Below are 22,958 nucleotides of genomic sequence, written 5' to 3'. Positions count from 1 at the left end.
AAGTCATGCACATCGAATTTATATTCAAGTTTGAAAACTCTTAACAATGATGGTGTTGCTCTCCATCAGCAGGCTAATTCTCCAGCACAATAGCCTTATACAGTATCGATGATTACTCCTCTCCAGAATATCAGGCTACTCTCTGACTGATGGCGGCTGCAGCAAAGGTTAATTAATGAGCAGTGGCAGGAGCGATGGCTGCTGGCGAGGGAAAGGCTCTCCTGGGACTTGGACTCACCAGTGGCGAAAGATAAAGGTGGAACAGGGAAGGGTATGACTACTCAGCTGAAATTGAGTCCCCTTTTCTATCTGGATAACCTCCATGTACTTAATAGTCTGAGAAAGCTACTTGATCGCTTACCCAAGCTGCTGCATGGAATTAGATTATAATACAGCTTTTCATCATTTCCTCAATAGAACCATATTTCATGCAATGATTATGTATTGGTTATCAAACATCAAAGATAATCTATGAGGCAACTTTAGGGCTTAAATTAGTTCTGCAAATCTGCTTCTTGTGATCAGACATCAAAAGGTTTTCATAAAGCATATTTGTCTGTCTTTGCAGCAGGCGTTTGCAGTGTTATTTTCAGATGGGAAACCCACTCTGACATATTTATTTTTATCCTGTTTCCAAGATTCCATTAAATTCCATTGGTAGAGCTCATCTCTGCAGGCTTACACTTACCGTGGGAACCAGCCTGATTAGCTATATAGGGAACAATATTTTGTATCATCCAGTGATAACGTGAACTGTCTTCCATCTAAAAAATATAAAATCTGTAATACTTTGTTATAAAGGGCTAAAATAATGTTTTAATTAATGGTTAGCGCTCCTGCCAGTGAGTCATTAATAGTCAAGTTATTAATAAATAATTTACTTCTCACTTTCTGCCTCTGAGGTTATAAATAAGCCCTTAATAAAGGGCTAATAAACATATTTTTTGCAGTTAGACTTGTCAGTAAAATCAATAATAGTAATGATTTTCTCACTTTCTAATTAGCATCAGAGGGTTTCTTCATAATGGCAACCCACAAGCTGGTCTTAATCATGGCTTAAAATATATAAAATATTAATAAATGACTAACTAACCATTAGTACAGTCATTAGTTACAACCTATAAAGCCTGACTTAATGGGAAGTGGTATAATAAAATATTAATTTGGTACCACATTCTTATAAGGCACCCATTATACGTAAACAATAGCTTCATTAGTGGTTAATAAACCATTTACTAATTCTTTAGAGCCGTTATAAGACATTAATGAGAGCATGTTTGGGGGTGTTGCTGGTTGCAAAAGATCTCTGGTTCATGTTTATACTGCTCCAGCAGAATTATAAAGTAACATTAAACAGAAATACTCCAGTACAGTTTTAAGGTACTTATACTTTACTTGCTGGTAAATACATTAGTCGAATAAAAATATTAATTTACTTTCCACCAATGCCTGGACGAGGATAAATAAAAATAAAAATTACAATTAACCATTATTAAAGTAATTAGTTCCAACCAATAACAGCTATATAAAGGCAATGTATTGTATGAGAAATGGTACCATAATATGTAATAATAGCTATAAAAGATGCATGATTATCAGCTGCACTGAGACAATGAGAATAATTAAAGACAAAGTGTTGATTTTGAGATTATTTATGCGTCAATAATATTTGTAATGACTCCAGACTGCAGAATGAATTAAAATAGTTAACAACCAGCGAATGCAAGTCTGAACTTGTAGAAACCTCCCTTCCAAAGCACTTGCCTGAGGTTTGTCAGTGAATAATGTGCCTCTGCATGGAAGGATTACACATGGAGGACCCTGCCAAGCATTAAGAGTGTTACAGGAGGGATCAAAAACAAATGACTAATGAAATGACTGACTCATTGAGACCGTTCTGAGACGTGTGCTCTTCTGAAAACTTGAGGTCCCATCTCAGTTAGAGCATGACTTAAGAATTTCCTGACATGTTTTTAATTGTTGGCTCCTCCTTGTCATGCACTTCACCCATATAAGCAATTAGGCTTCTGTCATCCATGTCTAATAAAACTGAGATTTTGCTGCTGCATAATAACAACGGCACAGACTAATCTGCATAAGTAGACGTTTGGCTAGTGGGTTAGTAGTAACCATAGTGAGACTGTACAAATTAAGATTAATGTTCTGTCTTTTGTAGTGATAGATAATAGTAGTTTAACATGAGTATAATAACAATATCTGCATATACCGATGTTATATAATCACATGTTACATTCAGCTGTCATAGCACAAGATAAATCACTGCATCCAAACAAAGACCGGTTGCCGATATATTTATGAATTTATTATTTTCTTTACATTATCGCCGCCTCCTGCTCCAGAGCCCACAGAAAACCGTTAGAAAGACATGATTGTAATTCAAGGCCACAGAAGCAAGGAACCATATCCCCACGAGCAAATACAAAACAGAGTTGGTAACAGGATTGCAACACCAAAGTGAAAGCATGTCTGCCAAGTCTACACATTCAAAGACCACAAACATCAAACGGGTTTTCCAGGCAGTCAAGGGTTTCAGTGTTCATAGAGAAGAAAACAAACAGGATGGTTTCTAGCTGGGAAATGATAGATATTTCCAAATGGGCACAGTATGTTTTGTTTGTGTACAGATGCAATAGAAAGTCTATAATTAGGTGAACCATCTTCATGTTACATGTGATCCATTTACAGTACAGAATTGTTTAAGCAAGACAGCATTAAAGGTTACTGAGGAGCGTACATTGTTGCCCAGGCCAAAGAGCATAACATCACAGAGTAGAAATGGTCTCTGACTTTTTTTTTTCTTTAACTATACTTAATATTCATCCCCTGTTCAGTCCACGGCTCACTGAACTCTTTCAAGACAAAGGCCCAAAAAGATCATTGGATATCTGATTGACCACGACGAGGAAATGGAAACTTGTGCCGTTTGCCTTTATAGTGAAGATAGCACAGCCATAAAACACAGGGAAAGACTCAGTTATGGCATTTTGCAGATTAATATGAGTAGCTGAGGGGGATGCTTTGGAAATTGCTTTGACTAGAAATGTGTCAAGGCTGACAGGTTTTTTTTTTTTTAAGTTTGATCCCTATTAAGCACTTCCTTCTGATCTAATTCAATAAATGCCAATGGGAGTTATAATAATCATATTCATTCCTGATCCTTTGGGATATGTGTCTTTGGAACCCATAAATACTTCTAACTTTCTTTCTTCTAGACATAATATCTTCAGAGGTTTATATATCTTCAGAGGTTTTATATCTCCAAGCTAATCGAGTACGTACAGTAAAGTTTAGCTTCGGGAAATGCACTGAATCCCACATACAATCAAAGGAGTCCCTGTGAAAGTGCTAAGCCACCAAACCGTCACGACATCTTTGAGCTTCAACTAAAGTCTCTCTATTGATGTAATGAAAATACAATCCATATCATTCATATGTCTATATTAGAGTAATAAAGCACTACTGTCGTCTTTTTCTCTGATTTGCAAAAGAGTCTAAATATTGCAGCATTTCTTAGTTTTAAAGGGAAACAGCACACAGAGTTCAGATATTAAAATCATGACAGCCAAATTAGTCCTTGAAAATAATTTTCCACAGCTACAAATGAGAAGACTGTCAATAAATAGTCTTACATCTTAATGAGCTTAATAACATTTCTGTTCCAAACCAGTAAATATCCCTTGATCCTCCCCAAAGAATAATGCCAGTAATAACAGATATGGATGTTGCACAAACTTCTCTCTGACATCACAGATAAGGAAAGGGAAAAACTCTCATTTTTCATCTCTTACCAAGACATACAGTAAATAATCCCCTCTGAGAAACTGAGCTGTTGTAGGATGCTGCAATAACATCAAATTTAGGCAGAATTTCAGTGGTGTTCCTCTGCATGTAAGACAGCAAAGGTCTAAAGTCTTATTCAATAAAAGAGTGCTACAAGTACGTGTGAAGGGCTGCAAAAATAACCACATAAGCTCCCTTCCACCTATTTTAATGTAAAATATTCCTCCTTCACAAACATATGTTGCTGTAGTCTGTACAACACCTTACATACACCCAAACAAAAACAGAAACACTTGAACACAAGCAGAAATGCTACCCAGTTATTCCTAAATGTGTAACATCTTTTTAAAATTTAAGGTCAGTGCAAAATAAAATAAAAATAAAAACTTTTCAGAACTCTAAGAGACAGTAAACAAGACAGCTTAATATCAGCTGACCAGCAGCAGTAAGTTAACTGGCAAACCTGGTGTAACCCAGCCTCTTCATTACACTCCCACACACGTCCTCTATTAGCCTGATGTCCTTTCGAGGCATATTTTGTCTCCACATGTTAATGTTGGCTGGTGAAATGTCTCCTTCATACATTAGATTGTACAGGTTTGTGGAGGTGGTGAATATAAGTTGGTTGAGGGCTGAGGGTGAGACGGGCACCCCCAGAAACGTGTGAATGCTTTCCGCCGTCTCCTGCGGAAAGTTGACCACGTCCTCAAACCTCACTTGGAGGTAGGAGTCCTCGGGGAGGCCCTCACTGACCCTCAGCACTGCTGCAGTGTGAGCCAGCCACAGATGAGCCAGTATTAGGATGGGGTTTGTCTCTGAACGAGACAGCAGCCTCTGGATTATCTTAAACTCTGGCGCCACAGTTGGGCACCCATCAGTGACAGCATCCTCCTTGAATATCAAGGAAAGGTGCTGCGGGATGTTTTTAAGGGAGTAAAGGCTAGGTTTGCTGTTATAAACCATGAGATAAATCCACGCCCTAGGGTCTCTCACCAAGTAGAGTGTCCTCAGGGAATGTCCCACAACCTCCTGAATAAAAGGCAGTTTGAGCGCCCAGCTTCCACTCCGCATGTTGAGGACCACCCGGGCATTAGGGTACTCCGCAACATGGCGTCTCATCTCCCTAACATACTCTGCATCTCTGTCCAGACTGGCTCTCAGTTTGCCCTTCAGCTCAGACGCTGGCTCTCTCCTCCTGGATCTTTTCTTTCTGTCCCTAGAGGGCCCGGCTCTCTGGGGCTGTTTGACCCTGCTGCCCTCCACCAGCTGAATATTTTGCAAGTGCAGCTTAGTGTTATGGACCAGCGAATGCAGCCAGCCCTGAATAATCTTAAACCGCCCGTGCATGGCGTCTGACCTTGACCACTCGCAGGCGTCGACCAGAGAGTCAAACTCAAACTCTGTCTCAGGAATGTCCACGTGCTCGGTGGGAACTCTTATGTAAACAAAGTCTGAGTTGTTGTAGAAAAGGTGCTTGAGTATTTCTGATCCCGATCCAGGAAGGGTTGTTATGACGACGGTGGGCAGGGGGAGCCGATGCTGCTCGTACAGTCTGATTTGTTTGTTTACTTCGCTTTTGGCACCAGCACCTTTCCATTTTACCCCACAGAGAAGCTGATCGCAGCTGTTAGACACAAACAGCAGCTCTGCTATCCACAGAATGAGCACAGAAAGGAGGGCGTAACGCATCAGCCTGCTGAAGCAGACATAAAACTTTCTCTGCATGGTCAAAAATCCGATGGCCACACAGAGAACAACCCCTGCTATCACATTGACTGTGAACCCAAAGTCAAACAGCTGATTATCACTGCTGATTTGTTTAGGGATGAGTTGCGTCCCAAGGCCATATCGAGTGATTTGATATCTGTCCTCAACTTTACAGTGACCTCCAAATCCTAAATAAGTCAGCCTAGCTCCAATGTCCTTATAGTTTGTAGCAATAGAGACTATCTTCTCTGTGTTATTTATGGTTAAAGAAAGTCTCACGCCATTTTTGCTATTATCTATAAATTTACAGTTGGACACTTTGACGTATGGCCCATGTAGTACATAAGCTACTCTACTGACTGTGCCTGTCATTGGAAAAGTGACATTGACATACTGAGTCCACCTCTTTTTAAACTCAGCTGCCTGTTCTGCCTCTTGTATCCTGGTATCAGGGCTGTGACCCTGGCTGTCAAACCAGAACATTTTATAATGAGCGTCCCACACATCCATCATGGCGCCGTTGTATTTGTCCATGAATCTGAAAGGAACATATTTAAAGTCAATGTCGAGATTGTGGAAAAACGCACTGAGAGACTTCACAGGTGAATCAGCCCACTTCTCCACGTGGTCGAGCACCAGCAAAGTCTGTGAGTTGAGAAGAACCAAGGCTCTGAACACACTCTTTAGTTTCATAGCGGGGGAATAAGCTGACACCGCTTCCCCGCTCACAAACATGGTGTCCCTGTGCGAGGAGGCGACAATCACCTCCCCTCTGGCATCACCCACGCCCTCATCAGTCCAGCGCAGCCACTTAGCACACTCACCCAACTGACCCTCCCACGGACTGTTACACTGGCTGGTAGGAGATGGACTGAACACCAAAACGTTGTTTAGGTAGCTGTACTTTGGACCATAAAGTGCTTCAGACACAAATACCTGTCCATTAGGAGCAAATGTGAAAGAATTCTGATCAGGGTGCTCATGACCTGGGTTAAAGCTGTTCCAGCCCTCCACCCAGGAGTAAGGCTTGTCATGGACAATGTCATAAACTGCACGGCCACCCAGCTTGCCAGACTTAAAGGAGACAAAAGTATTACCCTGACCGTTGGGTAGCCCTGCTCCGTAGGTAACCACACCCCAGTTTGAGAAAATATGCATCCTAGCTTTGCCAAAGTCGTGGGGAGGCTGCGGCGTGAGGTGGTTGTTGTACCAGATGTATTCTGTGTGAAGTGTAGCCCAGCGCTGGGCAGACGACTGTCCCATGGGACCATCCTTAGGCCGGTGCTTTCTAATTTGTTGAGCCAGCCAGTTACCCGTTCCATTCCTCATGACGAATGTGTCGAGAAAAACAAGCTGGCTCTCTGGCCCATAAAACCAGTTGTAGTTGGAGTCTGCGATGCCAACTGTTCTCTGAAACCCTGGCAACATTGTGGCATAATAAAACCAGAAGTGTCCCCGCAGCCAGTTGTTCTGCAAGTTGTCAATGTTGAAATGGCGCTGAGCTAAGAAGACATACTGTGTGATGGACTTTGCTGTGTAGCTCCCGTAGGCTACCCCCTCATCCAGAGACCCATCAACAACATGGTTTAGGAGAAACATTGTTTTCTCCATGTAGTTCACTGACACTTGTTTCCAGATCATCGACTCTGGATCGTCATGTGATCCAATCACTATTGCACCAGTCAGGATGGCTAATATGTTAGTGGTTTGATGATTTTGGAGATACTGTTTCCCCCAGCCCCTGTACTTGGAGAGCTCATACAGCTCCTCTGTCTCAGAACGAATTTTCTTAAGGTAAACAGTCCTCCGCTGTTCATCCAGGTAGGAGTAAATAAAGTCATAAGCAGTAGCAAACCCAGTGAGAGAATGTGCCATGGGGACCTCGTCGTTAGGGGCACTGGTCACCTTCCAGTCTGGGTATTCAGCCATCCGATCCATAAACTTGATAAGAAACTGCAGGGCAGCAGAGTCCTCCGGGCACAACAGGCAGTAGAGAGCCAGGGGAGGCAGATTGTTGCCATAAATCTCATTCCACTTGCTTGTAAACTCTGCATGTTTCACAGGGGGCATGTAAAAAGGTACATTAGACAACATGGTGAGCGCAGCCGCCCGGATGACTTTAAATATGTGACTGTGGGTGGTGGAGGACCTTTGTCTCAAGTGCAACACATCCACCTGGTTAAAATAAAGGTTGGGATGGGAATCAGTAGACTGGAGTTTCCACTGCTCAGTCGCTCTGTCTTGTGTGAGCTTGACTTGCAGCAAATCATCTGTAAAAATGTCTCTGTCAGTGGCGTTGAAGACCCCCGAGAAAGCTGTCCCCACTGCAAACAGTGGTAATAAAAAAACACAATATACAACCCAGTTAACTGCCATGTTGCCAGGCATTTGTGAATACATTTTACTGGATTTCAAAATCAGGGAATTGATGGTTTTCTTCCTTGGAAACGTAGTTGCAATGTCCCATAACTTCAGTTGTTATTTCAGAGTAAAAGTCCAGGTTAGAGTCCCCAAAAAAATGATATTTTATAAGACAAATGATGCAATATTAAAGTCCCATGCATGATAGTCAAGAGGAGGGGGAAAAAAACTTTAGTGCAAGAACAAACATTATCCATGTCCACTTATAACTGACACTCTTGCATCAGTTTGCAAAGGCAACTCAACACCTTAAACACACATAAATGTCTTATGGTGAGAATATATCTCTGCTCTGTTCTGAATTTAAATCCAAGGGACAAAAATCCTCATGCCTGCGCGTTCTCCTCCGTCCTCACAGTAATGCGTGTGCTCGTGAAGACTGGCATCTCCCCCCCTTTCGCGTGCGCCAGTAACTCATATTGATCTCCTCCCCAAAACATTTCCTCTTGGACAAACATCAGTCAGCCCCAGTCTGTGTCCGGTCCAATCACAGCCACCCAAAGGCACCGTGTGCAGCCCGACCGAGCTGCAACATCCATGGACATGAACCTCAGCGAACCCCGCATCTCCGCAGATAACATTGCTTGGTGTCCCCCCCCCCCTCCTCCCTCCACCGCTGCAGAGACCCCCAAACTACCCGGTGTTTAAAATTGCAAATCCTGATCGGGAAATTGTTCTGTTTGCATTGTTAAATCCGGTTCTCTCCTTTTTTTTTTCTTTTTCTTTTTTGGTGAGGGTCCCTCCACGCGTTATCTTCTGTGATTAGTATGGTGAAGTCCGGAAAGAGGAAAGTTGTCGTCACTCCTCAAGTATTCACAGAATGAGACATTATTCTGGTTGTCCGCATGAAACACTCAAATCAGCCTTCCCAAATGAGGAATATTCCAGATGTAGATGTGTCTGTGGGGATCGCTGTGTTATCCACTGCCGATTGAGACGCACGCCTCACTAGTAAAAGCTGTGTATGTGTGAAATCTCCGGACCCGTCTCCCCGTTATGTCCTCCCGACTGTTCAACACACAGTCAGTTTGATTGTTTTCTTGCACTGGATGGAAAAATTTCCACTGTACAAACTGTAGAGGGAGCCGTGACTTCAGAAGCACAGCCCCATCTCTCATGTAGAGAGTGGGAAGGCTGAATATGTATTTTATAAACCTCTCTCTCTCTCTCTCTCTCTCTCTCTGTCAGTATTACTAACAGGGGTGGTTGACTCATGTTAACTTCCTGCTCAATATTAAGGCTGAGGCTAGAGAGGCAAACTTTTTTGGGGGGGATCTTCTGTCAAACTATAAAAACAGTCATATGGAGTGAGACTGTATAAATGCATTGGCTTATACTTAACAGACACATATTTTGGCACTAGAGACACAACTGATATTAAAGGAGTAGCTCAACATTTTCTGAAATACACTAATTCCACTTTCTTAAGAGTAAGATGAGACGATTGATACTACTTTTATAAAGGTCTGTTAAATACGAAGCTACTGCCAGCAGCTTTGCTTGCGTAGCATAAAGAGATATGAGAGAAGCAGCTTGGCTCCATCTAAGGACACAAAATTAACCTACCCACATCTGAAAAGCCCATAAATTATATCTTGTTTGTTTATTCTATATAAAAACCAGAGTGTAAAAATGACATTTTGCAGTTTTATGTGGGTTTGAGAAGACCGCGTACTGGGGTGTGTGGCTGTTGGCAAAAAAATTTTTGTTTTATGGATTAAATAAATAAGCTATAATGTGCTACATAGTGAGCTGCAGAGGTGCTGGTAGGTGAAGTTTGTTACTCTGCAAGAGCCAGAATACCTGTTTGCCCCTGCTTCCAGTCTTTATGCTTTATGCTAAGCTAACAGGCTGCTGTAGCTTTATAGGCTAATGAACAGTGGTATCGATCCTCTCATCTAACTCTCGACAAGAAAGCAAATAAGCATATAACTCAAAATCTTGCACTATTACTTTGATATTTTCTTTAAAGAAATAATGCATTTCATTTTGGGACACTTGCTAATTAACAACTTTAGTGGTGCTGGTAGGCAGATTTTATGAGATTTTATTGATCTTCTCATCAAACTCTGGCAAGAAAATCTTTTATATCATAATTTACTTTAATAGTGACTAGTCTTGTTAATTTTTTGTTCACTATTTGACATTCAAGCACTTGTAGATGCAATATGATTTAATTACCAAAAATAATAAGCATTACAAGATAGATTTCATTAAGACCTCTAATTTAATTCTTTTTTTCTTTTTGCCGCAAAATGTCTTTTTACACCCTTTTATCTTCAGTTTCAGTCCCACGTCTTTGTAACACATTTCCTGAGGCGACAGAAAAGGCATCCAATAACCTCAAAAGCGTCTCCCCTCTGAGAAATGTATGACATTTGCCTGTCCTAACATGTGGCACTGAGCGCTCATTGATCACCTCATTCTGTGTATATTAGGTTTCTGTGCAGCTTCTTCATTTAATGATGGATCTCTTTCTCTATACCCAGTTCACATGTATCTTCTGCAGCATGCTATCCCACAGGGACCACTGTTGCATGATGTGTTTTTTTTTTTTCTCTCCACACTTTAAAAGCACACGCTATAGAGGCAAACAGTTGGCCTTATCAGGATCGCTGCAGGAAACACGCACAGTAATCTCTCTTTGGACAACAGTCTTCCATATGGAGAGGAGATGCACTGCACAAAAAGCTATCTACATTTAAATGGTGATGATAATCTTGAACTCACATTCATCAGTCAAACTGCTTCAGAAATATTAAGATTATACTTCAGGAGTCAAGGCGAGGCTTGGAAAGTCTGTGAGCAACCAACAGATTGAAAAAAAAAAACTTAAGAAATAAGTGACTGGGCTTCCCAACAGATTTTGTTTATAGCATATTTCACTTCACTGCATCAACTACCCACTCAGCAAAGGAACAAATCACTTCTGACCCTTTTCTCGGCATATAATTAATGATAATTATGTAATCTGATAATATCTGCAATATACCATTATTAGTGTACTATTATGGCTTCTATTCCTGTCATTTGCCTGCAACAACAACTGTGGTAACTGGTTGTCGCAGGTATTTCATTTTCATAACACAGATTTTCAAATTTTTCAGAAGAGGACCAGGAGATCAGCAAAATGCCGTTAAGTGTCTTTGTAGTTTGCCGTAAATGAATTGGAAAAAGACTACAAAGTCTCTACAGTTGCCCAGTTTAATCCTTGCTACGTGATGAAGCAAATGCATAATTACCTCAAGATGCAGTACCACTAACAGCCACTAAGTAACTAGGTATCACAAAGTAGTTTATTGTTTATTTAGGAATCCCTATTAAAAACACATGTATGTGCTTTTAGTCTTCCTGGGGTCCTGAACATAGGCATACAGTACAGACGTACAAATAGAAAATACAGACCAACTTGAGATATCAAAACGCTCAGCAAGTGAAAATAAGAATAAAGTGATGGCAGATAACAAAGCAATTGATAAGAAAATAAAGGCAGAAAGAAACAAAAAACAAAAACACTCAAGCAAGCAGACTTAACAGATAAACAAAAGAAAGAACTGGAGGGCATGAAAATAACAAATCAGACAAACATAGCCAAGATATTTCTTTATACGCTTTCTAAAAGTTATTGTATTAACAGTAGATATGATGTGATATGATATAATGATACATACTTATGACTACATGTATCTTTGTGGCAATTCCAGTTCCATATTGTAGATACTGTAATAAGGTTAAGGTTTAAAGAGAACTATATTTTAAGGTATGTTCTCTTCCTGCTCTACCCAGGCTCCTTCTCTCTAGGCCAAATTTGACTGCAAGATGTTAATCCAAATTCATCCTTGAGAAATGCAAAGGAGATATAATTGATGCAATGTCTTACTTTTAATGTCTACAGGCTACATCTCAAACCAAAGCAGCATGGTTAAATAATGGCCTAATTTTGTGTGGTTTTTTTTATACAGTTATACATAATACAGTAGCGTATAGACACTGGTTTATTATGCAGTGGCTAAATCTGATTTGACATGCATCTTCCTTTTGTGAGTGCATTACATTTGCATACCCTGCATCCTGCATCCTGCATCCACTTCTCTGGACAGAAATGTATCATTGCATTTCTGTGGGCTGGGAGTTTTTGTTAACCACATTGTGCTCCGGGCCGCACCTCACTCAGTGATGTCAAGGCTGGTATTTCTACTTTGGCAGCAGCAGCTTAGCTTTGTGATCACGAAATTATTGCTTCACCCAAGAAGAGGTGGATGAACTTAGGAAAACCTATCCCTATTCACTCTCCCTCAACCTCCACCTTTTAATGTGTTTGACGTCAGCTACTGCAGTGCTCAGTTATCTTGTTACATATTGCCAGTAATCGGGGCATTCCTCTGACGTACATTTCATGTGCATCAGTGGTATGCATGGATTTGGTTCACAGCAAGTTCAACCCTCACAGGCAAGAACTGTATTCTCCAAAGCCCTTGTAGGACCCCAAGCTACAATCTGTTATATATATATACATATGTATGTATGTGTGTGTGTGTGTGTGTGTGTGTGTGTGTGTGTGTGTGTGTGTGTGTGTGTGTGTTTCTGTTAAATGAGGTGTGAGGAATAAAGATTTGTTGAATTTAAACTGTTTTATGAATGGAAAAGGTGAGTCATTTTCTTTGATTTCATAAAGGTCCTCACCCATACCTTTTTATAAATTAATGGAATTTATTTCAGATATTAATTAAACTGCTTAACAAACAATGTTTAAAGATAAGTAATAAAAAAAGAATCCGAGTTTAAAAAAAAGTCACTCAAATGGCCTTTTTTTTTTTTTTTTGCAGTGTGCACCCCTCTGCTGTATGCTCTACCCAGACTTTCACTTCCATTAACTGCCCATCTGTTCAACCTCCATGTTTCTCAGCAGACTACTTTTGACTAATTTGATCTTCATTTAGTCGCCTCCGCTTCCATTATGTCCTGTCTTCACTGGAAAATCGCTCCTCCAAATGAGCTCCGAGCAGGAGGAATGTTTATCTGTTGCACACAACCAACACCCTTGGAAGGTTTACTCCAAAACTAACTGGAATAATGTATAATCGTCGCAACGCCACATGTTGATTCCTTCCATGTTCGACTTGTATTGGAGAGGTTCAACTGAGCATCCTAATTAGAGGCAGGCTCAGTGTGGTGAAATGATTGAGTGATGTCAACCACGGTAAACTAACACTCTAATCACTCTCATCCACAGCTGCTCGGGCCTTGGGTTGAGCAGGAGGTCCTTGAGTTGTTGCTCAGCACTCATTGCCTAGCAACATATCAAGCTCCAATCAGAGAAGATAAATGACACATTGCCAAGAAAGTGTCAAATGTGGATCCTGAATGCACCCTTTGATTGACAGGTGTCCGGATGCCTACTGTAGCTCTCCTGCTGTTTTTGCTGGTTGTTTGAAGATTTGCAAATCTTGGCTTTGCTTGTTGAGTTAAACAAACCTCCAGCTATACATATTGAAAGAAGAAGAAGAAGAAGAAGTATGCTGACAGCCAGTGCCCTTATTAAAAATATGCCATGCTGGGAGCAAAGGGAGGTGCGAACCAGGCTCTTGAAAGACTCCCCTCTTTCTATGCCTGCAGAGAATTTCAATTTCCCCCAAGAGTCCATGGTTGCTCAGCATGCCTGTGTCCTGCATCCGGCCCTCTGGGTAGAGGCTGAGGGAAAATTGGCTCCAACTGTTCAGGTTTCAAAGATGGTTTTGGTGCCTTCTATAACACTATCTGTCAATCATAGTAGTCTTCTCAAAACAAACCGTGCAGCCACAGTATTCTCTGGGTCCTTTCAGAATCATTAAATCTACTCATCCAGTGGACAGGAAATAGTTTACCTGATGAGTCTGGAAATAGAAATACTCAATGCAGAGCCCTCCATCATAAAGATATTGCCCACACACATCGATGGAAAACATTTCTCTGAGAGCTTACTATGAAAGAATCTTGTGGGCTTTGTTTGTCAAATCATACTATCGTACACTATAGTGTTTTCCAGTTTTCACAAAGGGAAAACAGAGAGGAAAGACCTGTTAGCTGTTCTCAGGTCTTTAGTGTGTCATCACACCTGAAGATGATCACTTTCCAAAGCTGTGAATGTATGAAGCCTTGAGCCTCAGAACATAATAACCAAGAGCGTGAAATTTGCAAGAAAAAGCCATACCGTATAAGTAGCATTTCCAGTTGTGTTTTCTTCATCGTCTATTGTAACTATAAATACATTTACAGTACAAGGTTCTGTTTGTGCCAAAATAGAATTGTTGTATACTGTTTACACATTTCTGTGCTGTCATACATTGAATTGTTGTTTCACATTTGTTAATGACTGCACGGTGTTACCTTTCAGTGGCGTTTGCATCTGTCTGATGTCCTTAATACCTGCTGCCTAATGTGGACTGACATCTGTTGTCGTTTCCGTTTGCTGATGTTGTTTCATCCCTTCATTGTTCACCACATTCATTTCAGTTTGCACATCACTTCTGTCGTTCCCATTTGCACTTTTCTTTGCTTCTTTGCAGTTTGCACATCACTTGTGACATTTGCATTTTCCCCTAGCTTCTGTGAAATGGAAACAACAGACATCAGTTTACATTGAGTTGCAACTGAGAACATCAGATAGATGCAAATGTCAGGTACTCATCTTTACTTTAAAATGCTCTGAAATCAGAACACTATTTTTGGTTCAAATGGAACCTCATACTGTATTTATCTGCTATAGCACTAATGGTGTGTCTTTTTCCAGTTTCTTTTAACTCATCCTGATAGAATTGTGTGGATGACCTTTGCATTAAGTGCTACAATTATTTCTAACAAAAAGGACAGAGAAAAATGTACAATACCTCAGAGTATTGCCTGTTCAGAGAACTATAAACTATACAGTGTGTAGTAACTCACTCATAGAAAATGCGCTTAAAACCAAAAGAATAAATTATAACTATAACTATATTATTTAATATGAATTATAACTTGGATCTTATTTGATTATAATTCCTATTGTTGTTATATTATTTTATTAATTTTTTTTACATACTAAGGCCGAAAAAATACAATGACATGCACACACACAGTTGGTTCAGACATACAATGGTGGAGAGATGGTAGAGTGATTGGATGCCACGTAGCAGCGGCCTCAGAGCCGTTAGGGGTAACAGTTAACGGTGCACAGGAGGCGAACACCTCTCCAGCTTCCAGTTCACACTGTGGTGCATGCTGGACTGGAAAGGCCTCCCTCTGGTTCCTAAGTCAAGTCCCTACGAACTGAGCAACTACTGCCCAAGGACATTTTGATATTGTGACATGTTGAAACCATATTGAGAATAAGATTATATGAATGTCCCTTGGTGGAATGTCGCATTATTATCACAATTTCTTTTTCCATTCTTTTAAAATTCAAAATATGTCATTGCATAGGAAAAAGAAAATGATGCTGTCCTTTGTCAAGCTTTTTTTAAAGCTTATATCTTTGGATTGAAGTTTGTCTTCCCCATTATTTGTGTATTGTGTCTTTTACTTTATTGTAATACAAGGAAGGAGTTTTTAACTGGATATGAAACAGCCTCAATTCAATCCTGATGCCTCTATAGGACCTACTGTAGATAAACAAACAAGACCATTAGCAGGAAGATACGCCATTTCTATGTGGCTATTCTAAATACCTGCCTGATTCCCTTTGAAATCAATGAAACTAGGTGGTAGAAACAGTAAAAGTACCAATACCACATATATATCCATTATAAGTAAACGTGCTGCATTCGAAAGTTAAGTATTTTCAGCAATATGTAATTAAAGTATCACAAGTAATAATATTTTTATTTGGATCCCTCTAAAGGGTCCCAACATAAATTTGGGCAGCTGTTAGATGAATAATCAGAAAAAAATCTACCTTCTGCTGTACAAATTTATTTTTGGGATTTTTCAAAACTATGAAACTAAGAAACAAGTTGTAATAAACTAGAATTACCCTTTAAATATATATTGGTAATACACTTTAGCACACTGGACAGGGTGATTTACATAAGGACACTGTACATAAAGAACAAGTTTAAAGGGAGAAAATTACTGTACCTGACGTGAGTGAGAATTTACTGATCTGAGTTCTGCTGCACAGTGCCCATAAAAGATTCACGAACACAGGCGATACTGTACCTGTTCAAGTCCTCCGAGGTGTACAATACAAGTTCTGAGCCTTGTCATGAATATTTCAGGATGCTAATTTCAGCATCCCAATGGATTATTTGAATTTTAAAAAAGCACGCTTTTATGAGAGGTGACAGGAAAAGAGATGAAGATTGTGCAATCTATTTAAAAAAGCAGCATGAACCAAACATACAGCCAACTGAAGCTCACAATAGTCCCTGTCACCGCTGCCATCACAATACAGTGCCTCTTCTGCTGGAATTGATTTTGTTCTGTTTCCCCATTTGCTGATACAGCTATGCAGATATTGGTTTGTGAAACACGACACATTGACTCCATACAGAAGCGAATAAACAGCCCTCAAAACGAATTCCAATCCCAAAGAGTGACATGATTTTCTCTGAGGGTGCCAAATGAAACATCCCACTGTGGTTAATACATCATTTACTACCAGTGTTGTGGTTTAGCTCTTTGCAGTGTGAGATTACAACTCCAGCGATGTACGTTTTCTCCCCCACTCTTTCTTGCAACTTTCAGAGAGTCTGGGGTTTAATCTGACGCTGTCAGGAGTCATCTTTTCACAGCAAACACATCAAAGCGTCTGAGCGAGGATCTGTGTTCTCCTAGGTGCACATTATTCAAATGGGCAAACTTGCTACTCATGGTTTGGGTTCTACATCTCGTCAGCTTCTGCGGCTGACATGTCGCTGTGAAGCAGGGGAATAGGAGATGAGTTTCTAGTGTCACTCACAGCAGCATCCAGTGGGAAGCTGCAGTGTCTCTGAAAAGGGACTAAAAGATGAGACGCAGTACAGAGATAACTGTGCCTACTTCACATCATGCAATGTTTTGGCAGGAGAGCACAGACCTCTTCTACAGCCTGCACCACTGGCCCCATTCCCCCAGCGCCGTCTGTGATGTACACAGACTGCTGTATGAGAGCTTTACATAAATTCATGAGACTATTTGGCCCTAATTAAAATCCATAAACAAGCGAAGTGCAAGTTCATCTGCAGTTCACAGCAAAATGTCTCATTGATTTCCTGTGTTCTTGTAATAGCCAAGGAATTCTGAATGTTGGCCTTTCTGGGCAAATTCATCGGTTTACAAATAATCTTCCCCTCTGGAAAATCATTCTCTAAATGGATAGTCATGCTACAGAGGTTTTATGTCTCAACCTGTGTTTTTTGTGCATCTTACTTTTTGGTGTTATTGTCTAAAGGGAAATGTATCTCCAGATACTTTTGTACAGACATTAATGGTCCCCAGAGGATAAATCTTAATGATTTTGGTGATCTTTTCCAATAGCATCACCACCGATATTTTTGCGGTCAGTGAAATGTCTCCACAACTATAGGATGCCATGAAATTTGGTGGAGGCTTTCCTTCATTCATCTTAAAGACTTTTCCTCCAGCGTCACGATGAGGTTGATTTTCACTGGATGGATTGCCATGAAATTAAATTTAGACATGTATGTTCCCCTGAAAATAAACTGTTATTACTTTGGTGGTCTCTTTCAGGCCCATCACCAGGACAAAAGCTCAATTTGCTAATGCTTCCCAACAATCTCAGCTACTTTGTGTTTGGTCTTACCCCCAAATGCTAGTAGCTAGACTAAGATGGTGTACGTGGAACCATAACTACTAAACATCATGTTAGCAATGATAGAATGCGTTGTCATTCTGAGGATATTAGCATTATGACTACCACTGTGCCCACAGGGCCGATAGCATTTCGGCTATTAAGAGTTGAGTCATGCTTGAGCTAGTTTGTACAATGTGCTTTCTGACCATGTAGGAAATCAAATGTGCTCATATTTGTTCCACACTGGAAGGCGTAGTGAAAAACCTGCCATTGAGAGAGGGAGACGCGATATCATTTCACTATGCAACAAAACGAAAAAAGACCCATTCAAACCCATCCTCCTACCCGTGTCACCCCTCCGCACAGCTGGCCAATCACACCATGAAGTGGGTGTGATTCGTTGGTTTTGAAAAGTTACTGAAATAGCCGGACGCAAACCCACCATATCCTACATGAGGTGTTGGGTGGAGGGGGTTTTGGGGCCAACTGGTTCTGATGGAATTTCTTCACAGCTTTAAGCTTGTTGTATTATATTTACACTTTATACTGACTGAGTACATAAATGTGTATATGTCTATTTATAGAAATTCTAGTTTTGCTGGTTGGTGAGAGAAAATACATGAAAGCCTCATCGACCTGTTTTCATTTCCATCTGTCCTCTGAGGTTTTTAGCATGTCCTTATTGTAAGACTGCCATGATTTCCTGCCTGGCAGACACAGAATGGTGCTTGGAGGCCCGGCCTGAAGAAGCAGCTCTGCAGGCCACGGAGACTCTGACTTCAAAGAGAGTGACCAGCAGCTGAATGTTCCCTGCATAATTCTCTGGCAAAGCTGAGATCTCATGTTCCCTGCTTTGTTTAGCTTGACCAAAAGGTAATGTGATGTTCTTCGGAAAGACTACTTGTTACTTGTAGCATGTTTTTCTTCATGTGGTACTCTTAACATACTTTAAATGCATTGGATTCTTTCAATAGGAGTCGCTTCAACAGCCAAATCATGAAATTACAAACATTTGAAATATAATTACGCACAGTTAGCAGTCCTGTCTTGCAATTTGTTGGAGGAAATCTATAATTTTTCAAGTTTAAAATTGCTTAGGCAAGACCAGTAGGGAATAAAATAAATGATAAGGACAGTGGATTCCCTGTTAAGATGTGTCTGCAGCGTACTGAGAATGTTGAGATTAAAACACACTTTGATGAAAAATGGAATTATGAACACAGGCTTGTCCTCACTGAAGGATGCCTTACCAGAAAAAAGGCTGCCTTCCTGAGCCTTGAAGTAAATCCCTTGACATCTCCTGATGTGATTTTTAATTAATTCTGGCTTTCTTGCAAAAACACGGAAACTTTCCCCTCACAGGGAACATCCTTTTGACTGTGCGGTATGACTTTTGAGGGCAAGTCTTAAATCAGTTGCAAAATGCCACCAAATCAACTTAACTGCATTATCGTTACAACAGTTAAGTAAAGTTTCTGTCACCACATTTTTAAGGCTAAATATTAAAGGAGCTGCCTTGCTGCCAAAACTGTGTAGTGATAAAATAAAGCATCTGATTAAATAAATGTGTCAACCAATGATTTGTTTTGCCAATGCCTTCAGTAGCTTTTTCCTGCCGTGGTCTAGATGTACTGTTCTCTGGCAGCAGAGCCAGTGCTAATTACAACGTATGTAGTAATTTGGAGAGATAATCTAGGCCTTCCATATTTATGATGGCATTGACTGAGAATGCTGCCTCAAATATTTTTTTCACAGACAAATGCATGAATGCTTAATTTGCATCAAGTCTGGTTATTGAAAAGTTCTTGGCAAATTCTGACTATTATCGCTGAGCTCTTCATTGGATGACAACTTGTGCCTTGTTGACACATTCTGCAAGAGATTCACTCACACCAGTAAAGAAACTGAGTGAAAGTGACATTTCTGAATTGTTGTGTTTGTCAGTGGTGTAGGCCAGTAGTTCCCAAACGGTGTGCCGAGGAACACTGGAGTGCCTTGAGGCAAGTCCAGGTGTGCTATGGGATTTTGTGACAGGCATACATACTGTATAAACCCTCAATTGTTGTTTGTTAATAAATATTTCATGGGTAATGTAGAACATATAACATGATCCAGCACAGAACAACAAGCAAACTTTAAACCCACAAAGTATGAAGCTACAGCCATCAGCAAGTTAGCTTAGCTTAGCATCAAGATTGGAAAGATTGGAAAAAGGGGAACCAGATAAACAGCCTAAATCTATCCAAAGTGTTAAAACAACTAGTATTTTTACATGCAGTAACTTCCTGCAGTTGATACAACTTGTCATTCATCATGCACTTTGGTTTTTGTACAGATTAAATAAATAAGATCCAACAAGCTAATTAGTAAGCTTTAAAGGTGTTGGTGGATGGATTTTATTACTTTTTAAATAGAGCCAGACTGTTTGTCCCTCTTTACACTAAGATATGCTAACCAGCTGCTGGCTGTAGCTTCATAGCCTGAAAGCGGTGTGGTATCGATCTTCTTATTTAACTCTCAGTAAGTAATAAATAGTTCTTCCTCAAAATGTCAAACAAATGATTTAAATTTCAATCATATATCAGGCAGAAGCACTCATCCGCACCCCCTCATTATAAAACTGACAAATGTCAAACTCAAAGTTAAGAGCAAGTAACACTATTAAGCACCTGTCTTTTAAATAGACACATTTCCTTGCAGATAAAACGTGGAATTGCAATATGAATGTTTATGATGTGTGAGGGGAAAAAGAGGAAAAAGGTTAGCACATTCAAGACGTATTTCCACTATTGGAGTCGTAGAGGAATATTCCTTTTAGTCGTCTGAATTCAAATTCTTTTTTACGAACAACCTTTTATACATACATACACTTTTTGGCATACCTTTTGATTCACTCTAAAGTTTCTCTACTGAATACTACGGATAAATCTGAGAATGATAGAACCAATTTTTCATCTCTATCTCAACAGTTTTTGTCAAAAAATAAACATTGGTTTTTAAAATTGGATTTTGCATAAAAAAAGCATAGCAATTTGATTAAAATTTCTCACCAAACAAACAGTCCCTGGACCCATTCAAACCAGCAGTGTTGTTGTTAGGTTAATAACAGCGCATGCTTATCATTTACTTATCATTTTTATGTAAATGTGCCAGCAGCAGTGAGCCTTTTAAACAGAGCCTGCAAGAGACATTTACATGTGTTACAATAGCTCTGAGATTTACGCAGACTGCAGGAGGTGAGTGAAACCAACCATCCAACAGCCTGTCAGCCTGCTCAACCCTTGACAAGGAAAAAATCACATCATGGCCTGCTTGGATTGATTAGCTTCAGGCTCCTGCCTCTTGATTGGCAGCTTCAATTCTGCACCACTCAGCAGGGTAACATAGTATCGTGTGTCAAAGTGCTCCACTGATTGAACCCCACAGACCACAGTGAGGACAGGCAAAAGTTGGACAAAATTTTAAAATGTAAGCTGTCAGGTTGGGGTATAGGTATGAGCATTTCCATATCATCAGGGCTGCAGATATATTGGGGACAGTGAGGTCATGCCCTGCATATTTTCAGGGAAACTTTTTATATAGCCAATGGTTAAAAAAGTTTTTAGGTTGATTCCAGTATTTGTTTACATGTAAATTTGATTATTTTTAGGCCAAATAAATTTGCAGAAAATATAATTGAACAGTGAACTAAATAAAAATAGAATAAACATCAAAATAATTAAATAACACACAACAGAAATGTTAAGGGCGTTGGGCGATTTTGACCTCAGTTCTTCTAAACCTCTGGCTCTGGTGCTATGGCACTGCATACCTTGCAAAGGGTTTATGAAGATACGTATAAATGTTACTGTCAATTAAACATACAGTATGAAACGTATGCCAACATTTTAATCTGATATGCAAATATAGCACTCTAATATGGTTGAAGTGACAAGGAAATTCCAAGCATTGCAGGCAATTAAAAATGTTTGCATCGCTGCATTTTGTCATATGAAAATGTCAGACAGGTAATTTTATGCTTTTCATGCTCTACCCTCAACTGAAAAATTACACAACCCTGAGAGTTTCTGTGACTTTCTGGCTAATTAAACGATTTTAAAATCTACAGCTCCTTCGTGGTCATGGGACGATTGGCAGTTTGGAGATTGAAGGTTGACAAGTTTGAGATGGGAGGATTTTGTCATACAGTGAGGATTTCCTGCTTATTGACAGGAAATAAACTGTTTGGAAGCTGGATATGGCATTTACCTCGTATTGTAAGTCAAATGCGAATGTTAGCATGCTAACATGCTGAAAATGATCATGCTAATGTGCAGATGTTTTGCAGGTACAAAGGTTATCATGTTTTCCATCCTTCTTTAGCGTATTACCATGCTAGCATTTAAAGTACAACTGAGGCTGATGGGAATGTCACTATTTATATTTTTAATGAATAACAATACTGGGCAAATAGAAATTTGATCTGATGGAGATCTTGTTGAAAAGCTAAGGGATCAGCAAAGTTATTACAATTCATCATGAGGGGATCATAAATGTCTAAACAAAATGTTATAGCAATTCATGCAAAAGCTGTCAAGATATTTCACTGAAAACCCCTACAGTGCCGCTAGACAAAAAGCCAGTGGATCATCAAAGTCAGCAGGATTCATTGTCTGTGCATAATTGATGTCTTCACAAAATTCTGTGCCAGTCCATTGAATAATTGTTGAGATACTTCAGTCTGGACCAAAGTGGTGGAGCAAGGGACCACCAGCCATCCCTATATAGAGCCTCACTGCTGAAAAGAATCAAAGACTCTGCAGTGTAATTAACAATATCAATATGGTCTTTAGAAATTGTGCAAAGTGAGAGTAATTTGCATTGCCGTATATATTGATTGCATTTAACATCAATGAACACTTTTTGTTGTGTGTTTGCAGTTCAGTTCACTTAGCATTTATAGCACGCTTACCCCAGTGTCTTTGTTTATTCATTAGCCTGCTCTATACCATAGAGGTCACACCTCCTGCTTGATAAGGTTGTCCTTCTGCCCTCTCTGCAGCTGATTTGATTAATCAACATCAATTAGAGGAGCTTAGGATGGCATGCAGGGAGAGCCCAGTAAATGCTGTCTTCACTGTATATCTGGATGACTAGGTGCTCATATATATGAGGATAAAAGCACTTTCCTGTTCTGCCTCAAATCCCCCATTACCAAATCAGATGTCACACAGACATGGCCACTCATACATTAAGAATATCTGAGTAGTTCTGTTATGATGGCATTTGTCTGAAGGCAGTG

The 22,958-nt window shown here is 40.0% G+C and overlaps 1 protein-coding gene across 1 annotated transcript; it reads right to left on the bottom strand.

The window, feature by feature from the left end:
- Positions 1-2,301: 2,301 nt before the first annotated feature.
- LOC127369448 (dermatan-sulfate epimerase-like protein) lies at positions 2,302-9,033 on the bottom strand. The gene has a single exon (XM_051410847.1). The coding sequence runs from the start codon at positions 7,906-7,908 to the stop codon at positions 4,252-4,254; it is 3,657 nt and encodes a 1,218-aa protein (XP_051266807.1). The 5' UTR covers positions 7,909-9,033; the 3' UTR covers positions 2,302-4,251.
- Between the last annotated feature and the right edge of the window lie 13,925 nt (positions 9,034-22,958).

The sequence above is a fragment of the Dicentrarchus labrax genome, unplaced genomic scaffold, assembly GCF_905237075.1.
Source record: "Dicentrarchus labrax unplaced genomic scaffold, dlabrax2021, whole genome shotgun sequence".
NCBI lineage: Eukaryota > Metazoa > Chordata > Actinopteri > Moronidae > Dicentrarchus > Dicentrarchus labrax.
Note: the sequence above shows the minus strand (reverse complement) of the source record. Positions and strands in the feature narration are given on the sequence as shown.

Excerpts from the sequence above, each read along its gene's own strand:
- LOC127369448 (XM_051410847.1), bottom strand. The coding sequence starts at position 7,908 with ATGTATTCACAAATGCCTGGCAACATGGCAGTTAACTGGGTTGTATAT.